Below are 23329 nucleotides of genomic sequence, written 5' to 3' on the forward strand. Positions count from 1 at the left end.
CAAATTTTATGATCAACTTATAACCAGAGCCTTCTAAGTGTCTTTTCTTCAGCAGTCAGAGATAAAGAAAGGGGTAAGGCTGTTACTTTGCTGATTGAATTTCTATTGCTCTTTAAGGCCTCAGTGAATCTGCTAGAGCAGAGTGCAGATCATTAAATTTACTTCTGCAGGCAAAATCAAATGGAGAAGAAACACTCCATAATCCTTAAAAAGCTCCTATTCAATGTTTGGAACAACTAGGAGCATCTTCCAGCTAAGTGCCAGGAATTGAGATGAGATTCTCACTCACAAAAGCTAGATGTTTATTCAAGGGTTTATTGCTTGTTATCAGCCTCATTAACTTCCCATCTCCACTCAGCAATATGCAGCTTCGTAGCCTGCCAGCCACTGTGAGGAAATGTTGAATTTCTGATGTGAAACTCAGGTATTTGATAACGTCAGCTCACTGCTTGCTTTTCCAGCCTGCTACCTTGAATACCCAGCAACAAAGTCTCCAGGAATGCTCCAGGCCACCTGCCATACTCATCAACGGCGCTGGTATCCAACAGCTGCCAGTCTCTCAGAACCCTCATGGCACCTCTCTATTCTATTTGCCGGATGTTTCTGCACATTAAAGCTGCACTTCAGAGCACACTGGCAAAACACTGGCATTGAAAAACAGCTGCAAGGACACTTTGTACACTGACATCCAGCTCACAGACTGGTCCAGGCTGCATCCCAGGGCTGCACACTTGCTGTATTTGTACTCACTCACCTTGAGCCTACCTTGATGCTGACAGCCTTGCCTTTTTACACTTTGCCCATTCACCCAGAGCTACTAGGTTCACAGTATTTCCATTTTGCCTTGCTATTTAGTGCAGACATAAAGTCAGGAAGTTTGCCATAATAGTCCATAGTCCTCTGTCAAGTGAAGGGGGACAGCCTTCAGGCAGGGGGGAGGGGGGTCACGATTCAGATGGTCAAAGGCAGCCTCCAACATCAGTCCAGAGACTTGAACACAGTTTATCAGCCACTCAGGGCAATCAGGGTCATGATCCCCTTCTTATAGTACATCAGATTGGCTGTTTCTGCCATAATGTGGGCAGTTTTCTCCTGGAAGAAGAGAAAAGGGGGATTGAGTGAGATGAATGTGAGTGGCGTAAGTGTTAGTGCTAGTGCTGGTGAGGAAGGATGGTGAGATGTCCTGAGTGAGTAAGTAGACAATGCAGATGATCAGAAGAATTAGTGGTGTTGGAGGGTTGGGTTTGGTGATTGCAAGTGAGGGAAGATGTTACATATGATAGTGAAAGAGTTAGAGCATTAACAGAGGTGGGAGTTGCAGTAAAGATAGAGACAGTTTGCAGTATCAGGGAAAAGGTGCGGTCACTTTCTGTGGTTGAGCAGAAAAGGTCATTCCTTCACTGCTGGGAGTTCCTCCAGACAGCTCAGATCACAGTGACCCTTGTAACAATCTGAGATCCTGCTGGCACGGTCTGATAGTGTGGCCTCTTCTGGCAATACTAGATTAGAGCACATCCTACCTGTGAACTATTCTGACCACCTTGGCCTCTAGATACCTGTCCACAGATCAGAACTGCAATTTCCTCTTATCTGCAACTTCCAGGGAAAATTTTATGAACCATGCTGGGCATCAACAGTCTGATAATACTTATCCAAATATAAAATGGCCTTTCAAAGTTGGAGTGGCTGCCTTGGATGTTTGTCTATTCTGGGATACCTGTGCAGTGACAAGTTCTTCTGGGTACTGAGAGCGGGAGAATTGGGTTAGCATCAAACATGAGGAGTACCACAGGAATGTCATAGGTAGTCAATGAGACAATAGTCATGAAAGTGCATGAGGCCTTATGGAGTCAAACCTTCATGAATCTCAACAAAATTGACTTAGCCAAAACATGTAAGATTCAGCCCTTCAAGATTGTGTTACTCTTCAAAAACAGGGAATCAAACACAGCTTTTAATTTCTGGATTTTCCCCTCTTCTTATATTCCAATTTCTTCCTCCCTTTGTTTGTGCTGGACTAAAGTTTTACAGATTCTGGCCGCACTCTTGGACTTTGCCAAATGGGTCAATCTTCATGTGTAAGCATAGGCTGTGGAATTACACACACTATTCAGATACAGCAGAGACTCACAGCTCAGTCTTGTCTTATTTGAAGTTCAAGTTCTTAATTTCCAAAGATAAAAGTATAAAGAGCAACATTCCTGGCCATTTATCCATTTTCCCTTTACCTAGCCTAAGGACATTTAGATTCATTGTAGTCCCATATTGTTCTCTCTGCTGTCACTGGACTAGGCACAGATCTTGCACTTCATTGATTTATATAGTTCATCTTTTGATGGTTTTAGATATTGAAAAAGTGGATCCATGTGGATAGGTTTAATTATTTTACAAATTCTAAATACTTGACTTATTAACTATGAGGTTTATTTTGTCTGTCATTTTAATTTTTTTAAATATATTTTTTCTACATTTCTAGTTTCTTCTGGGGGGGCTGAAAATTGATGACAATTTAAAGTGCTCCCTGAAGGATGAAGAGCTTGCATCACTGAGAGCAGCAAAGAAGTTTAATGTTATTGTCAATCACATCATTCCCAAGGACATCGCTGATATTCGAAAGCTTACTTACAGACTATCCAAATACGTTGGACAGCTTAAGTCAGAGGACTTTGAGAGGACGCTGCTGACCTTGGTGTTCACAGCTTATCAGGCAGTAAAATTTAAAGGACACCAACAGGACTACTGGGAAGAGTCACTTGTAAATCTCTTTCAAGCTTTAAGACAAGATTTGATGTCTTAATAATTCTGATTTTGGGGGTACTGGAAGAAAGTTAAGCTTAGTGAAGTTTAATTCTTGAATATTTAACTATCTCACTTCTAGTGATTTCTCAATGGTTCCCCTAGTTTCTTTAAGCATTCCAAATTAGCTTTTTTTTTGCAGGATCTGCATTAAAATGCAAGCATTTTCTACCCTTTTCACAAAAAAAGATGACTATATGTAACATAATCCTCTCTAATCCAAAAATATAAGTGATGCTGAAATGCAAATATTTTGAATATTGGGCCATTAAAGTACAAAAAAGATTGGGAGATTCAACTATAAATGCTTCTTGATCAAATAAAACCTGACCAAAACTATTCAAAGGAATGATACAGGGAGGCATAAGACTTTCAAGCATTTAACTGCAGGAAACCGAATCCGCGGATACAGGGGTTCTACTGTATACCTGTTAAAGTGTATCACTCAGCTGCAATTAGCCCTCATAGCCAGCTTATGGGGCACATAAGTGAATTTCAATCTTTTTTTTCCCCCAATGAAATCAAATCAAATTTAGTCATTTTATGCTGGCTCCAAGAATCAGGAAAGTGGGTTCCTATTGTAAAAAACTGTCACTTACTTCTTACTGATAGAGGCTGGTGTGCAAAATGGAAGTGTTACATTGGTACAGCAATGAGTGTTCTTCTGAGAATTAGGTGGAGGGTGGGAGCTTTATTCTGCAGTTGACTATACTGGGGATGGTTGTCGTGGGATGGATAGCGCTGATATGGAATGCCTAAAGGGTTTTCAACTCTAGCACTAGTATTCTATCATTTTAACAAACACAAAGCTAAAAATTTACTTGTTAGGTGAGCTGGTAATGAAATACGTCAGCCGTGATTAAAATGGTAGCAGGCATTTTGCTAATGGATCAATATGCATTTCCTGCAAAAAATAACATTTGCACTTAATTAATCAGAATAGCATACTTTTGTTAAAGATTTAGAAATATAGACAGCTGTTCTATTTAAAATGCAATACAATATAGAATATGATTGAAATGAATGCTTTTCTATAACTAAATTGCTATCGTTGTTTGAATATTGCCAGGCGGAGGGTTATTTTCAGGGCTTGGGATTGCGATGTGCTGAAAATGCAATCTTACCTTCAACATCGCAGACTGACTTAGTAGGTGTTCGTTTCTATGTGCCAGAGTGCATTAGAAATGGCGGTGACAGTTTTTCACAAGTGACTCAAAAATACTAATTAAGAGGATTATTGGGTCGAGGAATTCAATGATACATCTTGTACGTATTGAGATACATTCTTAGAAAAACTGAAGAAGCCATATATTATCACAAACTCAGAAAAGGATAGTAACATAAAATTTGCTCCGATTATAATGACTCCAACCCTTGAACTGGAGACTGTGGAAAATCTGACTGTGTTGCACGTCACTTAAATTTTCTACTCTAATATGAGAAATACCATCATTTATTTACAGTTGATGCATGAATCACACGTATGAACCCGTCACACCACCCATTGGATCATTAAATATGACTGATTGTAATGGCAGGAACAAAGAAATCGGCTGACCAGGGCAGGATGTCTGCATTTTATTGTTGCACAACATCTGAAAGCTTTCCTTTTGCGTGTCTGGTCAAAGGTGCATATCACATAGGGATGGATGGTAAAACTATTGAACTATAGATAGTATTTATTGTATTCATTGAAGAAGTAAGCATTGTTTCTCACTCTTCACTGTGTGCCTTTTCTCTTTTGAAGTCCATCAGCATTCCATTCCCCTATGATTTCATTGGAGGAAAGGGGAGAGTTTGTCCAATTAAGAGCTGTGAACTTTGCATCGTGAAAGGTAGATAAATCAATGGCAGGCCATGATAGAAAAAATATCATTGTTACCTACTTCTTAAATAGTTGAAACGCAGAGCTTTCCTTGTACAAGTGAAGTATCCAATGATACTTGGCTAGATATCAAAACTGCAGGTACGTTCACCGCCGAAGATCCTGTTTGCCAGTGATCTATTTCAGAGATCAGTAGCGTCAAAAAAGTCCTTCCACAGAATCCACTCACAATGCTGTTAACAGAAAAAATGTCATGTTCCCATTTTGGCAGCAACACTTTGCATGAAAAAATAATTCAACAATGAGTTATAATGGTCACTTATATTTTTAAAATTTCTTTTTATTAAATACTTAAGTGTTACTGAGCCTTTAACTTAAGGCTTCATTCTTAAGGATTCATTCAATAAATGACCAATTAAGTCAAACATATTTTAAATGTTCTAGTCTTTTTTTTGTTAATAAATAAAGTTTTAAAGGTCAATTAAGTTAATTGGAAAAAAATCTATCCTTGTTGCAGAAGAAAGAGACCTCAGGCATTTGGTTACAATTGTGGATTATATTCCCGGATAATGTTCTCTTTCAAAACAATCTGAGAGCTTTGGTTTGTACTTTTCCTTTCCAATAGCCTATTTTCTCAAAGACCCCAAACTAAGGAAATCTTGGATTCAGCATCAGGATGTCCTTCATGAAGAATGTTTGAAATAAAAAGAAGAAAAAAAGTCATTACAAAACAGCTTAAGCTATCATTCCCCCAGCAAGGTGACACAGTGGTTAGCATTGCTGCCTTACAGTGCCAGGGACACAGGCTCAATTTCAGCCTCAGGCGACTTTCTGTGTGGAATTTGCACATTCTCCCCGTGTCTGTGTGGGTTTCCTCTGGGTGCTCTGGTTTCCTTCCACAATCCAAAGATATACAGGTTAGGTGAATTAGAGCCATAGAGTCATAGAGATGTACAGCATGGAAACAGACCCTTCAGTCCAAACCAACCATGCCGACCAGGTATCCCAACCCAATCTAGTCCCACCTGCCAGCACCCGGCCCATATCCTTCCAAACCCTTCCTATTCCCATACAAATGCCTCTTAAATGTTGCAATTGTACCAGCTCATTCCATACCCGTACCACCCTCTGTGTGAAACAGTTGCCCTTTAGGCCTCTTTTATATCTTTCCCCTCTCACCCTAAACCTATGCCCTCTACTTCTGGACTCCCCGACCCCAGGAAAAAGACTTTGCCTATTTACCCTATTCATGCCCCTCATAATTTTGTAAACCTCTACACTCCTCAGCCTCCAACGCTCCAGGGAAAACAGCCGCAGCCTGTTCAGCCTCTCCCTATAGCTCAAATCCTCCAACCCTGGCAATATCCTCGTAAATCTTTTCTGAACCTTTTCAAGTTTCACAACATCTTTCTGATAGGAAGGAGACCAGTATTACACGCAATATTCCAACAGTGGCCTAACCAATGTCCTGTACAGCCGCAACATGACCTCCCAACTCCCATACTCAGAACTCTGACCAATAAAGGAAAGCATACCAAACACCTTCTTCACTATCCTATCTACCTGTGACTCCACTTTCAAGGAGCTATGACCTGCACTCCAAGGTCTCTTTGTTCAGCAACACTCCCTAGGACCTTACCATTCAGTGTATAAGTCCTGCTAAGATTTGCTTTCTCAAAATGCAGCATCTGAATTAAACTCCATCTGCCACTTCTCAGCCCATTGGCCCATCTAGTCCAGATCCTGTTGTAATCTGAGGTAACCCTCTTCGCTGTCCACTACACCTCCAATTTTGGTGTCATCTGCAAACTTACTAACTATACCTCTTATGCTCACATCCGAATCATTTATATAAATGACAAAAAGTAGTGGACCCAGCACCGATGCTTGTGGCACTCCACTGGTCACAGGCCTCCAGTCTGAAAAACAATCCTCCACCACCACCCTCTGTCTTCTACCTTTGAGCCTCTTCTGTATCCGAATGGCTAATTCTCTCTGTACTCCATGAGATCTAACCTTGCTAATCAGTCTCCCATGGGGAACCTTGTCGAACACCTTGCTGAAGTCTATATAGATCTACTGCTCTGCCCTCATCAATCCTCTTTGTTACTTCTTCAAAAAACTCAATCAAGTTTGTGAGACATGATTTCCCACGCACAAAGCCATGTTGACTATCCCTAATTGGTCATGCAAAATTGCCCATAGTGTTCAGGGATGTGTACGTTAGGTGCATTAGTCAGGGGTAAATATGGGATAATGGGTGGGTGAGTGGGTCTGGGTGGGTTACTCTTTGGAGAGTCAGTGTGGAGTTTCCACACTGTAGGGATTCTGAGAGTTAACTCTGTCAATAAGGTTTTAATCATGTGACATGGCTACAGTCCTCAGTCAATATTTGTGTCATGTTTACAAATGTGGGGACCTGTAGTCAAACTAAGTCCTTTTACATTAGCTTCAAGAATCAGGATAGTAGGTCCGTATTATAAAAATGTCAATAATGTGGCCCAAACTTCTCACTGATAAAGGCTGTTGTGGAAAGTGGAAATGTATCATTGGTACAGTAGTGAGTGTTCTTTTGAAAGTTGGGTGGAGGGTGGGACCTTTATTCTGCAGTTGACTATACTAGGGATGGTTGTAGTGGGATGGTTAGCGCTGATATAGAATGCCTGACCAGGTTTCAACTCCAGCACTAATATACTGTCATGTTAACAAACACAAATATACAAAGTAGCATTGCTCCCCAAATAAAAAAAACATGTTTTGTTTACTGGCACAGTTTTGAAAAATCAGCAATCAAGGACAGAAATGTCTGTGCCCACCCAGGACATTCAGAAGCGTGGGCTAGAGAAGTTTATTGTGGAAGGGACAAAAATACAGTTTTCTATTGGTGGGTTAGAATTTTGCAATTAAGTTGTCAGAAACTTTCAGGCAGCTTGACATTCCTGACATTGTGTTTTACACACACTCCTGTGTCATGAATACTCATCAACACCCCAGCCCGTTGGTGGCTGTCATCATTTTGGCCTAAAATGTGAAACATGCCTGTTCATGAATCTAACTATATTTATAGGCAAATACCTCATAACACTGACATTTTCCTCCAAGAGTGTACAAACATAGAACATAGAATAGTACAGGCCATTTAGCCCACGATGTTGTGCCGACCACTGATCCTTATGTATGCACCCTCAAATTTCTGTGACCATACACATGTCCAGTAGTCTCTTAAATGTCCCCAATGACCTTGCTTCCACAACTCCTTTTCACTAACTTAGATCCTTCAAAACCATGGTGTTCCTTTACAGTAACACTTACACTATTAGGAGTGAAGCCTGACTGATCAATAAGCCCACCCAAATGTGGCAGGGGAGAAATGATTTGGTGAATAGTAATCAGATATGTACATTTTCCAAGTTGTGTTGAAAAGTCACTGCCCTAATGTGGTGTGAGTTGCTCTATTTAAGCTCTTTTTATGTTTTAAGCATGAATCCTGGCAAATATGTAAGGGGCCAGTAGTGCAACATTTTAGCCACAATTAAGTTATAATTAGTTTAGCCATGTTAGTGGCACGGTGGCACAGTGGTTAGCACTGCTGCCTCACAGCATCAGAGACCCAGGTTCAATTCCCGCCTCAGGCGACTGACTCTGTGGAGTTTGCACATTCTCCCCGTGTCCGCGTGGGTTTCCTCCGGGTGCTCCTACTTTCTCCCACAATCCAAAAATGTGCAGGTTAGGTGAATTGGCCAAGCTAAATTGCTCGTAGTGTTAGGTGTAGGGGAATGGGTGGGTTGGGCTTCGGCGGGTCGGTGTGGACTTGTTGGACCGAAGGGCCTGTTTCCACACTGTAAGTAATCTAATCTTAACATTTGTAAAACTTCCTTGATTTGGGAATGTTCCCATTGGAAGATAGCAAATGTAATTCCTTTATTTAAAAAGGGAGGGAGACAGAAAGCAGCAAGCAGGAAGTTACAGGCAAGTCAGCTTTACATTTTTAAAGCTATCATAAAAATATTGTAACTAGGTACTTGAATAAGTTTAAGGGAATCAGAGTAGACACTGTTTTGTGAAAGAGAAATCATGTTTGACCAATTTATTGGAGTGAATGCAAGAAAGAACATCTGCTGTAAACAAAAGGGAACTTATTGAATACTGTATTTGATTTTCAGGAAGCATTTTAATCAAGTGAACATGAAAGGTTGTTGTGGAAAATAAAAGCACATGACCTAGGGTGTAGCATATTGGCATGGATAGAAAATGGCTAGCTAATAGGAAGCATCAAGGACACAAACAAGATGATGACCTGGATAGCAAGATGTGATGAATAGTATGCCAGAGGGATCAATTCTGGGACCTCAACTTTTGCAATGCATATACCTGACTTGGATAAAGCGACTGAAGATATGATTTTAAATTTGTTGATGATGCAAAATTGGTAGAAAAGTAAGTTGTGAAGTAGTCACAAGGAGCTTATGAAGGATTATAAATAGATTGAAGAATGGGTAAAGGTCTGACAAATGGAGCATAATGTAGGAAAATCTAAAATTTCCATTTTGGCAGGAAGAGTTTGAAAGCATATTATCTAAATGGTGCATGATTATAGAGCTCTGAGATGCAAAGAAATCTGGGTTTCCTCAGGAATCAGAAAAGGTTAGAATACAGATAGAGCAAAAAATAAGGAATCTATTAGAATGTTATCCTGTGTTGTGAGAAGACTTAAAAACACAAGATAAAGGGGTTAAACTTCAATTGATATTCATTCATCCATGTTGGCTGCACCAACATTTATTATCCATTCCCTGATTGCTTGAGATAGTGGGTGGTGAGCTGCTTACTTGTACTGCTGTCGTCCTTAGGATGTAAGGGAACCCACATTGCTGTTAGGAAGGGAGCTCTGAGATGTTGACCCAGCAACAAGCAAGGAACTGTAATACAGTTTCAAGTCACAACAGTGTGTGGTTTTGATGGGAACTTACAGGTGGTAATGTTGCCATTCATTTGCTGACCATGTCCTTCCAGGTAGTAGAATTCATAGGTTTGGAAGGTGCTGTTGGAAAAGCCTTGTTGAGTTACTGCGATATAGTTTATAGATAGTACGCATAGCTGTCACCATGCAATGGTAGTGAAAGGAATGAATGTTGAAGATACTGGATGGGTTGCCAATCAAGTGGGCTACTGTCAAGCTTGTTAAATGTTATTGAAGCTGTACTTCAGAGGACGTGGTGGATGGAGTATGTTTACATTTTCTGAAGACTTTGGATAAGTACCTGAATAAGGAATGTTTGGAAGGAAAAGGGCCAAGCGCAGGCAGGTGGGATTAGTTTAGTTTGAGATTATGGTCGGCATCGACTCGTTGGATTGAAGAGTCTGTTTCTGTGCTGTAAGACTCTATAATTCTCTGATATCGTGTTCCTGTACTCAAATTCTCTCACTATGAAGGCCAACATACAGCTGGCCTTCTATACTGTCTGCTGCAGTTACACACTTACTTTCAGTGACTGGTGTACGAGGACATCTAGGTCTTGTTGAATATTCCTTTCTCTCAATTTACAGCCAATCAAATAATAATTTCCTTCTTAGTTTTGTGACTAAAGTGGTTAATCTCACACTTATTCATATTATACTACATCTGTCAAGCATTTGCCCATAAACTCAGCCTGTCCAAATCACACTGCAACATCTCTACATCCTCCTCACAGCTCACCCTCCCTCCCAGCTTTGTATCATCTGCAGATTTTGAGATGCTACATTTAGTTTCCTCATCTAAATCATTAACATATTTTGTGAATAGTAGGAGTCCTAATACCAATCACTGCAGTATCCCACAGGTCTCTGCCTGCCATTCAGAAAAGGACCCATTTATTTCTATTCTTTGTTTTCTGTCTGCTAACCAATTCTCTATCCATCTCAATACATTATACTGTGTTAATTTTTATACATTAATCTACAATGTGGGATTTTGTTGAAAGCTTTCTCAAATTCCAAATAAACCAAATCACTGCTCATCCCACCCACCATCAACCGTATTTTACTTCCTTGAAGAATTCAGTAGATTTGTAAAGCAAGAATTTCCTCTTGTAAATCCATGTCAATGATTGTGAATAGACTTATGGGGTGGTAATTGATTGGGTTGGATTTGTCCTGCTTTTGATGTGCAGGACATATTTGGACAATTTTCTACATGTTTGCATAGATGTCAATCTTGTTCTTGAACAGCATGGATCGGGAAACAGTTTGTCCTGGAACACAAATCTTCAGTACTACTCTGGAATGTTGTCAGGGCTCATAACCTTTGCAGTATCTAAAGCATTCGGTCGTTTCTTAATATTACATGAGTGAACTGAATTGATTGAAACTGGTTTATATGCTGTTTGGTGCCTCAGGTGAAGTCAATGTTGAGAACTTCCAGGGCAACTCCTACCTGATTGTGTCATCAAATTCTGATCCCACTGGCATTATAGACTCAGAGATGGCGATACAGTGTCTGGGTACAGTACCTTACACTAAATTGTAAGAATTGATTCCAAGAGGCTTTTGCTTGACTTGTAGATGGGATTGCACTCCCAATGTTGGCACAAAGCCCCAGTTATTGCTAAGAAGGGCCAACAGGGAAACATTTGTCATTCCCATTTCTGGTGTCTAGATGAATGCCAGGTGGTTCAGCCAGTTTATTTTCCTTTCTTTAGGATAAATGGCTTGCTCGATCATTTCAGAGGTAGTTGAGTCAACCACAATGCTGCATGTCTGGATTCACAGGTAGGCCAGACCAAGACAGGATGTAAATGTATTGGAAACAGAGAATGGGTTGACTTAGAGGAAAGTTAGACAAGATAGGATGGTATTCTCTGGAGTTTAGAAGACTAAGAGAGGGGGCTTGACTGAAACATATAAAATCCTGGGGGGCATTGACAGTATGAACCTCTGAACTCCCTTCCTCAAAGAGTAGTAGAAGCAGAATTCTTGAATGTTCTGAAGGCAGAAGTTGATCAATAGAGTTGGTAAGAAATGGCAAGAGGGAATCCAAGATGGCGGCATCTTGTTAGGATCACGTTTGCTGGGCTCCGCGCTGCAACACGGACCCAGAACCCATCCCAAGAAAATTTTCTGTGAGTAAAAACACAGAAACAGAGCTAGAGACCTGGAAAAAATCTACTTACCTTTGTCCTTGCAGCTGGAGAATGCCAAAAAATGGAGGAAGCTTGCCTGGGGCTTTGGCCACGGCCCAGCCCACTGAAACAGCGGGCTTGCTGACTCACCACATCCTGGTTGAGGAACTGGCCAAATCTCGCAAGGTCCTTGGGAGGCAGATCCAGGAAAAAGTCAAGGAGAAGCTGGCTACAAGACTTGGGAAAAAGGACCAATGAACTCAAGTGCCGGACTGCAGGGGTAGGGTCAGAGATTGATTCCTCCAAGAGCTGGATTGAACCCCTGGAAGCACAGATCCGTCTGGTAGATGATCTCGAAAACAGGGGCAGAAGAAAGAACATGCACATTGGTGGCATACCGGAGTGGACGGAAGGTGAGCAGCCGGTGGAGTTCTTCGAGAAGTGGTTCCTGGAGTTCCTTGGTTTGGAGGTTGAGAAGAGAAGGATAACAATTGAAAGAGCCCACCAGATTGCCAGGTGCTGATCAGTACCCACACCCTGTCCTGGTAAGGTTCCATCATTATAAAGACAAGCAGAGGGTTATGGAAGCCTCCAGAGCCGAGGGGAGGGATTCAAGGGCGTTGGTATGTGGCGGCTCTAGGGTCATGTTTTTTCAAGACTTCTTGGTGTCAGTGGTCTGGAAAAGGAAGTCCAAGATGGCATCAAGAAGAGATCGAGAGTGCTTGGGATCCAGTATTCTTTAAGCTATCCAGCGGTGCTTTGGATCAATCATAATGGATCCATACATTTGTTTGATTTGCCAGAGAAAGCAAAGAACCTTGTGGCCAAGTTGACTTAAATGAACGGCCGAATACGTGTAGAGGACAGAGCTGTTCGGATTTGCTCTTCCTTAAAAAGAGTGGAGTCTCCTTCCTCGTAATAAGTTGTGTGAAATGAGTCTGGGATAGATAGAGTATTTATCTTAATCTCTTAAATTAAGTTAAGGGATGAGTGACATATTTATTTTTAGTTTACTTCTTTATAGTACTAACCTTGCTCTCGGGTGTTTTTTCTTCTCTACCAGGTGGTCAGTGTATGTGGTGCAACCCTAGCTGGTAGGAGTTGAGAAGGCGTTTGGGATGGCTCATAGGGTTGTAGGGTGTATAGGTGCCCCCTTTAAATGGGGAGTAAATTCCTCCAAACAGTGCCTTTGGCAATTTTTTGTTTTTCTGTTTTTGCTGTGCATAGTTTTTGTAAGCTTTGCAGATTTGTTGGCTTTAGTTATTTTAGTCTGCGTAGATTTTGGGTTTTGTGGATTCTTTTGCATTAAAGCTCAGAGATATGGGTTCTTTCTCTGGAGTCCAGATGGTGCTATAGGAGGTTATAGCTCAGGATGTGTTTAAGTGGTGCACCTGGAAAATTAAGGGGAGTCATTCACCTGTCAAGAGGAAGCAGGTACTTTCCAGCCTTAAAAGGGAGAGGGTGAATGTTGCCTTCTTACAAGAAACACACTTGGATGATGCAGAGCATTTGAAGCTGCAACAGAACGGGTAAGACTGGGTTTATTTTTCATCTTTCAATACAAGGAGTAGAGAGTGGCTATTTTAGTTAGAAAGAGTCTCCCATTTAAGTTATTAGAGTGTATTAAAGACACACAAGAGACACTTGTAATCCTTAAAGTTTTGATACATGGGGATGAATATAGGATCTTAAATGTTTATTGTCCCCCAGCCCAAACCCTTAAATTCTTGACAGATGCACTTTTTAAACTGGTTAACCTTGCATCTCCACATATCATTGCAAGAGAGGGTTTCAGTCGTCTCATAAATCCTACAGTAGACAGATTGCCCAAAGGCCCACTGATATCTTCTTTGCAATCTAAACAATTAAGGGATTTGTGTGCTGAATTGGGGTTGGGAGATGTTTGGAGGTACCTTTAGCCTACTGGCAGGGACTTCACGTTCTTTTTGAACCCACACAAATGCCATACCAGGATTGATCATTTTCTGATCCCCACAGCACATCTCAGCTCGGTGGCATCATGAACAATTGGCTATATCACTATTTCCGATTACGCCCCAGTGTAGTTAATGCTTAACAGTATGGATACAGTGGCATCTCAAGGCACTGGCGACTAGACCCCTTCATCCTCAAGGATAGCAAATTTATTTATTTCTTTTCTACTGAGTTCAAGGCTTTTTTAGGTATTAATTCAGGCATGGCCAGTTTCCTTTGGGAAACAGCTAAAAGCTATGATAGGGTTATTTCCTATTCAGCCAGTAAAAAGCGACGGACGGGTGAGTAGCAACGCTTGGTCGCGACATGTCTGAAAGCAGCTGAAAAGGCATATTTTGACAAGCCCTTGCTGGTTAAACTGCAGAGGCTCACAGCGCTTCGGTCTACGCTGAACTCCATGCTCACACGGACAGCCAAGAGGGAACTTACATTTGCAAGTCAAAGCCTGTTTGAGCATGTGGATAATGCGGGCAAGTACCTAACATACCTTGCTAGGTAAAAGAGTGCCCCCAGGCCATTGCCTCGATTAGAGAGGGTACTGGAAATTTGACCTACAATTCTAAAAGGATTAATGAAGCATTCCAGAAATTTTACTCTGAATTATACAATCTGAAAGCTGTGAGAGTGGATGGGTTAGGATGGAGTCTTTTTTTAAGAATTTGAACCTTTCGGGAGTGACCCCTGAACAAGAGTCTCTCCTCAATGCCCCATTGTCAGAGCAAGAGGTGCAGGAGGCTGTAAGGCAGCTCCGGAATGGAAAGGCGCTGCGTCCTGATGGGCTCCCCAGGGAATTCTATAAGGAATTTATAACTATATTGTCAGGGCCAATGCTTAGTATGTTTAATGACTCACATAGTCGTGGCCTTCCTCCCACCATCTCTGAGAGGTGAACATCTCTCTCATTCTTAAAAAAGGGAAGGCTCCGGAGGATTGTGCTTGCTAAAGACCCATTTCACTCCTGAATGTCAACTTCAAATCCTATCTAAGACTCTGGCATTCAGGCTAGAAACTTTACTGCCGTCCGTCATTAAGGAGGACCAGACGAGGTTCATAAAAGGTCATAGATCGATGGATAATGTCAGGAGATTACCTAACATGATCCAGGTAAGTCAACAGTGGTTGGTACAGGGATTGGTGATCTCCTTAGATGTGGAAAAGGCATTTGACATGGTCGAGTGGCCATATCTTTTTCATATTTAGGGAGAGACCTTCATCAGGTAGGTGGAGGGCCTGTATAGTGATCCTCTTGCTGTGGTCCTCACCAATGGTGTACGGTCAAGCAATTTTAATATTTGTAGGGGCAATCGACAGGGCTGTCCCTTGTCACCATTGCTTTTCACATTGGTGTTGAACCGCTGGCAGAGGCAATATGCAGGGATCTCAATGTAATCGCTCCAGAACTAGCGACAAAGTCACATAAGATCGCATTGTATGTGGATGACGTTCTCGTCTTCTTATCAAACTCAGCAGTCTCAGTGCCACACCTGATACAATGCATCAATCTATTTGGTGGCTTCTCGGGTTATAACATCAATTTTTGACAAGTCAGAGGCCATGCTGAGAGTGATCTCCCAAGAGTGCCTGATCCTGAGGGTGGATCTCGGTTCCCCTTTAGATGTTTGCAGGAGGGCTTTCTCCACTTTGGTATATTTATTACTCCTATTTTTGATTGGCTACCTAAAGCCAATTTTGCCTATTTATTCGACAGAATCAAGCAGGACCTTCATAGATGGGAGGCACTTCCGATAGCCCTCATTCTGTTCCACCCGTTGTATCCTATGTGAATGCTTCCTTTGCTTTCTACTAGGCAAATATTTAGAAGACTGAGCAGCTGGTTAAGTTCTTTTGTCTGGTATCGCAAGCAGCAACTAATTAAATTGACTAAACTGCAGTTACCTTACAGACTGGGAGGAGTGGGCCTTCCAAATATCAAAAACTATCAGTTAAGCTTGTTGCTATCTTACGTGAATTATTGGGCCTGGGGGGTCCCTCATTCACTATGGTTGGACATCGAAGCATCTCAGGCAAGATGCCCCCTTAATAGCCTGTTGTTCTTAGACGAAATGAGAACAGTGAAGGAATATTGCCATAGCCCAGTAGTCATCAATACTGCCAAGGCGTAGAGGGCAATGTGTCAGGGTGAGGGCAATATTGCCAAAACAATATTGACACCCATAGTTGGCAGGCCGGGCTTTCAGTCAGGGACGATGGACTCTGGGTTTAAACTATGGGCAGCTAAGGGCATTTCTTGCCTGGATGATTTATTTGAAGGGGACACATTGATGTCCTTTGACAAGTTGGCTCGGAACTATGAATTGCCCAAGAGGGACCTCTTTCGTTTCTTTCAAATTAGAAACTTCATACAGAAAGAGACCATACTTCTAACTGATCCTTATCGGTCTGACATGGAGAAGAGAGTTTTGAGTGCTGAGAATACATTATCTGTTAGCAACATTTGTCATCTATTGGGAGAGGGTCCCTGAAACGAGACCGAACTGCTCTTTAGGGTATGGAGAAGGATTTGGACGTTGAGATCTCTTCTGAAATATGGGAGGATATCTGGGAAAATGCAAGGAGGATCTCGATTTGCAACAAGACCCATGCCTTGCAATTGTAAATTCTCCACAGGATCCATTTGACCTGAGGCAGCCTCGCTAAATTTGAAGTGGAAGCATCTCCAATGTGTTCTAAATGTAAAGTGAGCCTGGGCACACTCACTCATTGTCTTTAATCCTGCCACAGACTGTGGGCATGTTGGAGTGCTGTAGTAGGTGAAATAGAGAAGGCCTGGGGATGGAGGTGGAGATGGACCCAGTATCTCTTCTTCTTGCTTTGTGAATTCACTTTCATTAGGTGCACACAAAAAAATGGCTTTTCAGTATCATCACTTTTTGTGCCAGTAAGAACATTCTATTAGAGTGGGTGTCGGAAAATCCCCTGGGGCCGGTGGACTGGCGTAAACTAGTCATGGTGCACATCCCCTTTGACGTTCTTAAGAGTATGGTGCACCATAAGACTGAGAATTTCTATAAGACGTGGCGGCCCTTTTTGGACCACCTGGGTATAGATTTGTCTGCCATACTAATAAGAGTCTTTATATAGCCATGGCAATTTTGTGTAATGAATCTGGTATCCAGAGGGGAGAAACTATGAACATATGAATATGTATAAACGTATGCACTCGATGATCAAGGGCGATCGCTTTGTTTTGCTGAGCTGTGTTATGGTTATTATCATTATTATTATTGTTAAGATTTTTCTTTTTTAGCTTAGATATTAGTTATTTTGTATTTATGTAATTAGCAGGTTTGTTTTTTAATATTAGTTTGAATTGTTTGGTTTTGTATTTGTTGTAATATTCAAAATAAAAAGTTTTCCTTTTTTTAATAAAAATATAATTTAAAAAAAGCAAGAATACTTGCCAGGCTTCAGGGCGAGAAACCCTCCAAAAACATGATGCAACTCAAAACTTAGCCGAAAGAAATTTCAGCCCAAAGTTTGTCATCCGTCTTTAAATTCTCATGTGAAGTTGTTGACGAGGCACTTTTTGGAGTTCCTACAGTTCATGTAATGAAAATATACTGGTAATACTGCTCGGGAAAGAGTTTTAGGATTTTGGTTCAGCAATGATGAAGGAAAGGAGATATATTTCCTAGTGAGGATGATGCATAACTTGAAAGTAACTTGCAAGTGGTGATTCTCCCATGCATTTACTGGTCTTGTCTTTTTAGCTGGTAGCTGCATCTTTGGAAGGTGCTGTTGAAAAAGCCTTATTGAATTGCTACCTGTAGCCAGCGCATATAACAATGCAGAATCTGATGCTGGAAGGAATGAATGCTGAGGAGGTGGGTGGATTGTCAGTCAAGTAATTTGCTTTGCTGTGGAAGGTGTTAAGTTTCTTGGATGATATTGAAATCGGACTTCATCCAGGCAGCTGAGAATATTCCATTACTCTCTGACTTGTGCTTTGTAAATGGTGGACAAGTTGTGGGGAGTCAAGAGTCAAGTTAGATGCTGCAGGTCACCCAGTCTTGACTTGTTTGTGTAGTCACTGGACTTACTGCATCCGTTTTGTCTGTGCAGTTACTGGTCAGTGTCAACCAGTGATTAAACCACCATCAAAAGTCATGAGAAGATGGTTAGACTCTGTCTTGTTGAAAATTGACATTAGTTGGCAATTTTGTGATGAATATTACTTGTTACTTATCAACCCAACCTGAATTTTGTTCACATCTCGTTACGTGCAGGCATGGACTGTTTGATTATCTAAGAATTTGTGAATAGAACTAGACATTGTAGAATCATGAAGAAACATTCCCACTCCTCATTTTTAATATGAAGAAAAGGCCATTGATTAATCAGCTGAAGATGGTTGGGCCTAGGACACTACCTTGAAGAACTCCGACAGAGATGCTATGAGATTGAGCTGATTGGTCTCCAACAACCACAAACACCTTCCTTTGTGCTTGAGTTTTTCTCTCATCGACTTGAATTTTGCTAGGGCTCTTAGATGTCAGACTCAATTACATTGTGACTTGATGTCAAAGGCAGTCACTCACCACACCTCTGGAAATCAGCTTTTTATTCATGTTTAAGTGGTGGCTATAATAGGGTCAGGAATTCAGTGTTCCAGATGAGTTCATAGTTCTGAGTCAGGGAACAGGTTATTACTGTGTAAGTGCTGCTTGATAGCACTTCCAACATCCCCTTCCATCACCTTAATAATGATTGACAGTAGAATTAGTTGGGTTAAATTTTGTCTATTATTGTGGACAGGATATCATCTGCAATTTTCCACATTGTTGGGTAGATGTCAGTGTTGTATTTGTACTGGAGCAGCTCAGAAAGGGCACTGCTAATTCTGGGACACATATCTGCAGCACTCCAGCTGGGATGTTGTTTCGGTCTTTGTTACATCCAGTGTACTTAGCCATTGCTTGATATCACATGGGTTAATCAGAGATAGCTAAAGAAATCGAATCTTTGATTTTGAAGATTTTAAGTAGAGGCTAAGATAGATGATTAGCTTGGTACTTCCTTCTCAAAATCAATGCAAAAGCTTCAGCCTTGAAGTTTGGACTGATGTACTGGAGTCCACTATCATTCAGGATGGGATTATTTTTTGACCCTGCTGCTCCTGTTAATCGTTTAACTATCCATAGCCATTCTTAACTGGATGCAACAGGAATGCATAAATTACATTTGATTCATGGATCAGACAAGAATAGGAGCAGGAGTGGAACATTCAGTCCTTCAAGCCTACACTGCCATTCGATATGTTTGTGGCTAATCTGCCCGTGCAGCGTCTGTTATTATCATAGGCTGTGCTAGAGAACGTTAGGACCTCACCATAGTTACTCCTGGCATTCTGCCCTAAACTCCCGATTGATCCCCTGGCTTAATTTTGATGGCACGCTGAGGGAGGTGTCAGGCTATGAGGGTACAGGTTGGTAATGCCACTGCTTGTCTACTGATGGCCAGTTTTAAACTACTTTACCCTTTTTTAACACAGGTTGTCCTCAGTGTGGAGACAAATCATCTCGCAAGTATTGAAATCTGTACTAGTCACTTAAAAAAAATGGTATTCTGTCAGGGATGAGATCAAAGTATGAACGTGTGCTTTATTCTGTTTCAAGGAGTTTTAGTGAGCTTCATTCAAAAAATACAAATGTACTTAATTATAGTGCTGAGCATAAATGTGTTTTCAGGAGTTAATGAGATAAAACTTGCAGAAATGTAATCAACCTTTTGAGACATGTTATGGCAGATGAGACTTGAACCTAGTCCTGTTTGGCCAGAGATAGGGATACTATGACAGCCCTTGAGATAGAACTTGTAAACTGATTCAATTCAGAATTAGGAACAATTTACATTTAATTTGCCAATTCATAGTCAGATTGTATTGCAACTTTATTGTGCTTGCTCCTTGAAACTGGAATGTATATATTAGATGGAAGTGCCTACGAGTGAGTATTGCAATAATGTTATTATGTTGTATACTTGCTTAGAAATACATTTTTGAAAAAAATGAAGGAAGTAAAACCAAAGCATATCTGCAGATTTTTTAGCCTTTGCTGATTCTAAAGCTATTTTGATAATGTTTGTGGCTTATGTAGGGTCGCCACAAGGATATTTGCTACCCTAGGCAAACCTTCAGCCTGCTACTCTGCATTTGCCCCCCACCATCCATTACCCCATAATCCAGGTAATGTTAGCAGAAGTGACATAATGGGTAGTCAGTGATAAGCTGAGAGTATGTTGTAAGTGAAAGCAAGTCCAGTAACCCAGGGAATGGGCTTAGGGTGCAAGTTAATGTGGGGTTCACTGCCTCCCTATTGTGAACTCCTTGTCATGTGAATACTCCTCAGTAATGAGTGGACTCTGAGAAAAAGCTTTTGTTTAGCTGACACAGTCAGTTTTACAAATACCATGAGAACATTTTCAGTAAACCTTAAAACAAATGATTGGCAAGATCAGAAGTGAAATGATGTGAACCTCCATTCACCCACATCACAGTCAGACAATGCTTGCTGCTACACAAACAGTAATAGCTGAAGAAACTCAACAGGTCTGGCAGTATCTGTGGAGAGAAAGCAAAGTTAACGTTTCAGGTCTAGTGACAATTCTTCACTTTTGAAGTTCAATTTGAAACGTTAACTCTGCTTTCCCTCCACAGAAGCTACATGATTTGCTGATTTCTCAACAATTTCGGTTTTTGTTCCAGATTTCTAGCATCCACAGTTCTTTGTTTTTTTTAATGTTTGCTGCTCATACTCAATCCCTCAATGGAATTCAAATCCTTTATAACCCATCAAACTCCCAGCTAAAATGAGTCCTTTTTTCCAGTGGAAGGAGGTTAGATTATTTAGGTGGCTGTATTTGATCAGCACAGACATGATGGGCCAAAGGACCTTTCTCTGTGCTGCAAACCTCCATGACTCTAATTTGATTGGGCAATGTTGTGCTGGATGTGATGGCACTTCATAACAATGCTTCATGGTAATGAGATTTGGAGTTTCTTTCCATTTTCATTGTATATGTTGTAGGACTAATTCACTTAAGAAGTGAGTAGATTTTGCTGTGCACACCCTCCTTCACCCCTGCCAAACTTACCAAGGCAAGTGCCTACTTCACACAATGGTAGCACTGTCCCTTGGCTTATCTATTTCAGTAAAACTCCATTCCTAGTTGATATTATTTGAGGTAATATTCTGTTATTTCAGTGTGTATAAGTCTGCGTTATGAATATTGACTATCTAGGATTGAAAATGTAATGAAAATACTACATTTATTAAAATATATCTGTCATACACATTCAGAGGTTTGTCACTTTGTCAGGGACATGAAGGAGTGACTCGTCTGCCTTTATTTTCATCTAGAAAATTTCAATGACATGAAAATTGAATGGGTTCAATAGCAATTGAGTGATCTGCCCTGTCTGACATTACACTGCTTCTGTTCAATCTTGAAGAATACTTATTGATCAGTTGTGGTCTTCTGACTCTTGAGCAGTCACTGAGAAATTATTGGACTAGTGACCAATCTAATGCTATCCTCTATGCTATTCTTGCTTCAAAGCAACTTAAGTGCTCCCTAGGAATGACCAGATTGATGCCTTTATTAAATTACAGTGTTGTTACAAGATAGAGAAAGCAATAACCATGCAAGCAAAGTGATATAAAGGGTAACGGAGATCTCCTCTTGTCCTAATAAAGTAGCTAGAGTCCCTTTTAGATCCAATGGACCCAATCTGGATGAAAGACCTGTGTCATTGTCATGTTTTTCATGTATTGCTCCTGTAAATCTTAGTCAGCTCATTATCCATGTCTTATCATCCAATAATTCATGTGTACATATGATTAATTGCCTTAATCAGAACTGGGCAAGCAAAACATACAAGTCATGTCCATCTTAAAAAGATCTAGTTTTTCCATGAAACATTGCGTGTTCTCATAAATAAACAAAATATTTCACTTGTGTCGATTCGTTCTGTTAAGGATGTTGGGGCTTTTTCTCACAATGATACGTTTGGAGAAATCTATCACTGCTTGAAAATAATATATGCCTACCATGTTGCTGACTTGGTGTCAAATTAGATGAATCTTAGTCATATGGAAAATATATGTCCAGATAGCAACATAGACAATTTCATACAGATTCCCATGACTGCTTAAATGAAGGCAGTTATATAACTATTGAGTACAGTCAATAATTATTAAAACCAAAAGCATTTTCAGGGCCTGTGGAATTGGGTGCACATTCTTTGATCATGAAGCTATTGGTACGGCTTCCATAAGCTGTATGTCACCTGTTAATTCTTTGTGGGTGAGAGGTACTAATTTGAAGGGCGTCATCTCTTTGCCTCACTCATCAACTTACTCTCCATCTCCTCCTCCTTTTCCTGGTATCCTGAGTCACACTGAACTTGAAAGATTTTTTTTTTTTCTTTCCACAGATACAGCCAGACCTGCTGAGTTTTGCTGGCATTTTCTGTTGTTATTTCAGATCTCCTGCACATACAGTATTTTTCCTTTACCATGGGACATTTCATTCTGAATAACCTGCACAAAAGTACAGAACTTCTATTTATATATGACCATTAATTTTTCAGTGTCTCTTGGTGCTATACAGACAATTAAGTAGATTTGCAGCATATTCATTGCTATAATGTTGCAAAGCACAGCAGTAAATTAGTACAGCAATACCCACAAAGTGTTATGAGGCAAGTGACTACATAATCTGCTTTTATTCTGAGTTGTGCTTGTATGGATAATAATTGTCCAGGACAACTCTGCTGCTCTGCTGGTACCATAGAGACTTCATATCCATGCAAGAAGCCAATTTAACATTTCAAATAAAAGTTGAAAGCTCTGACAGATTATGCTCCCCCCAGTATTACACAGAATTTTCAGCCAGATCTGTATGCTCAGTTTTTTGGAGATGGGCCTAAAGCTCCAATTGTGTATGTTACCATTGAGATAAAGCAGACACTTTCTCTGAAAAATGGCAAGAACATCTGAACCTGAAGTGGATCAAAGCAACGGTGCAATTTGCATGCTTAATGGAGTTTGCCTTTTTTGTTTGATGCTCCCTTTGTGTCTATTTACTGTTTTCCCTTTTGAGGATTTTGTTTTTGTTTGCTGCTGCTGTCAGTGATGATCTTGCTTCATAATGTTAGTTGGTATAATTTAGAGCAAGGCATCAATTCAATAACAGGAACTGTAACCATGCTCTAGATAGCTGCAAGGAAACAAAGTGTAAAATAACTCTGCACCCAGAAAGCAGGGTGCCTTGATAATAATGTTTAACTTCAGCTCAATACTTAGTTCTTGGTTAAACGTTCAGGGACATGATCACCCAGCATAAAGATTCCGTGCAAAAACAAAGATGCTGAAAGTCAGAAAACAAAATGCTAGAAATATTCAGAAGGTCAGGCAGAAAGTGAAACAAAGAGAGTGGAATTCTCCCAGCATCTGAACGGTGTGGGCAATGAAGAGTCATAGAACATAGAGCATAGAACATAGAGCAATACAGTGCAGAATAGGCCCTTCGGCCCTCGATGTTGCACTGACCTGTGAACTATCCTCAGCTCGTCCTGCTACACTATCCCATC

The 23329-nt window shown here is 40.7% G+C and overlaps 1 protein-coding gene across 1 annotated transcript in view; it reads left to right on the top strand.

Moving 5' to 3' along the window:
- LOC122559630 (protein FAM180A-like) overlaps positions 1 to 5050 on the top strand; it is a 76860-nt gene extending 71810 nt beyond the window's left edge. Inside the window, exon 3 of the mRNA XM_043709428.1 lies at positions 2477 to 5050. Within this exon, the coding sequence (XP_043565363.1) occupies positions 2477 to 2797 (321 nt within the window). The 3' untranslated portion in view covers positions 2798 to 5050. The remainder of the gene's footprint in view (positions 1 to 2476) is intronic.
- Positions 5051 to 23329: the final 18279 nt, after the last annotated feature.

Source organism: Chiloscyllium plagiosum, chromosome 19 (assembly GCF_004010195.1).
Source record: "Chiloscyllium plagiosum isolate BGI_BamShark_2017 chromosome 19, ASM401019v2, whole genome shotgun sequence".
NCBI lineage: Eukaryota > Metazoa > Chordata > Chondrichthyes > Orectolobiformes > Hemiscylliidae > Chiloscyllium > Chiloscyllium plagiosum.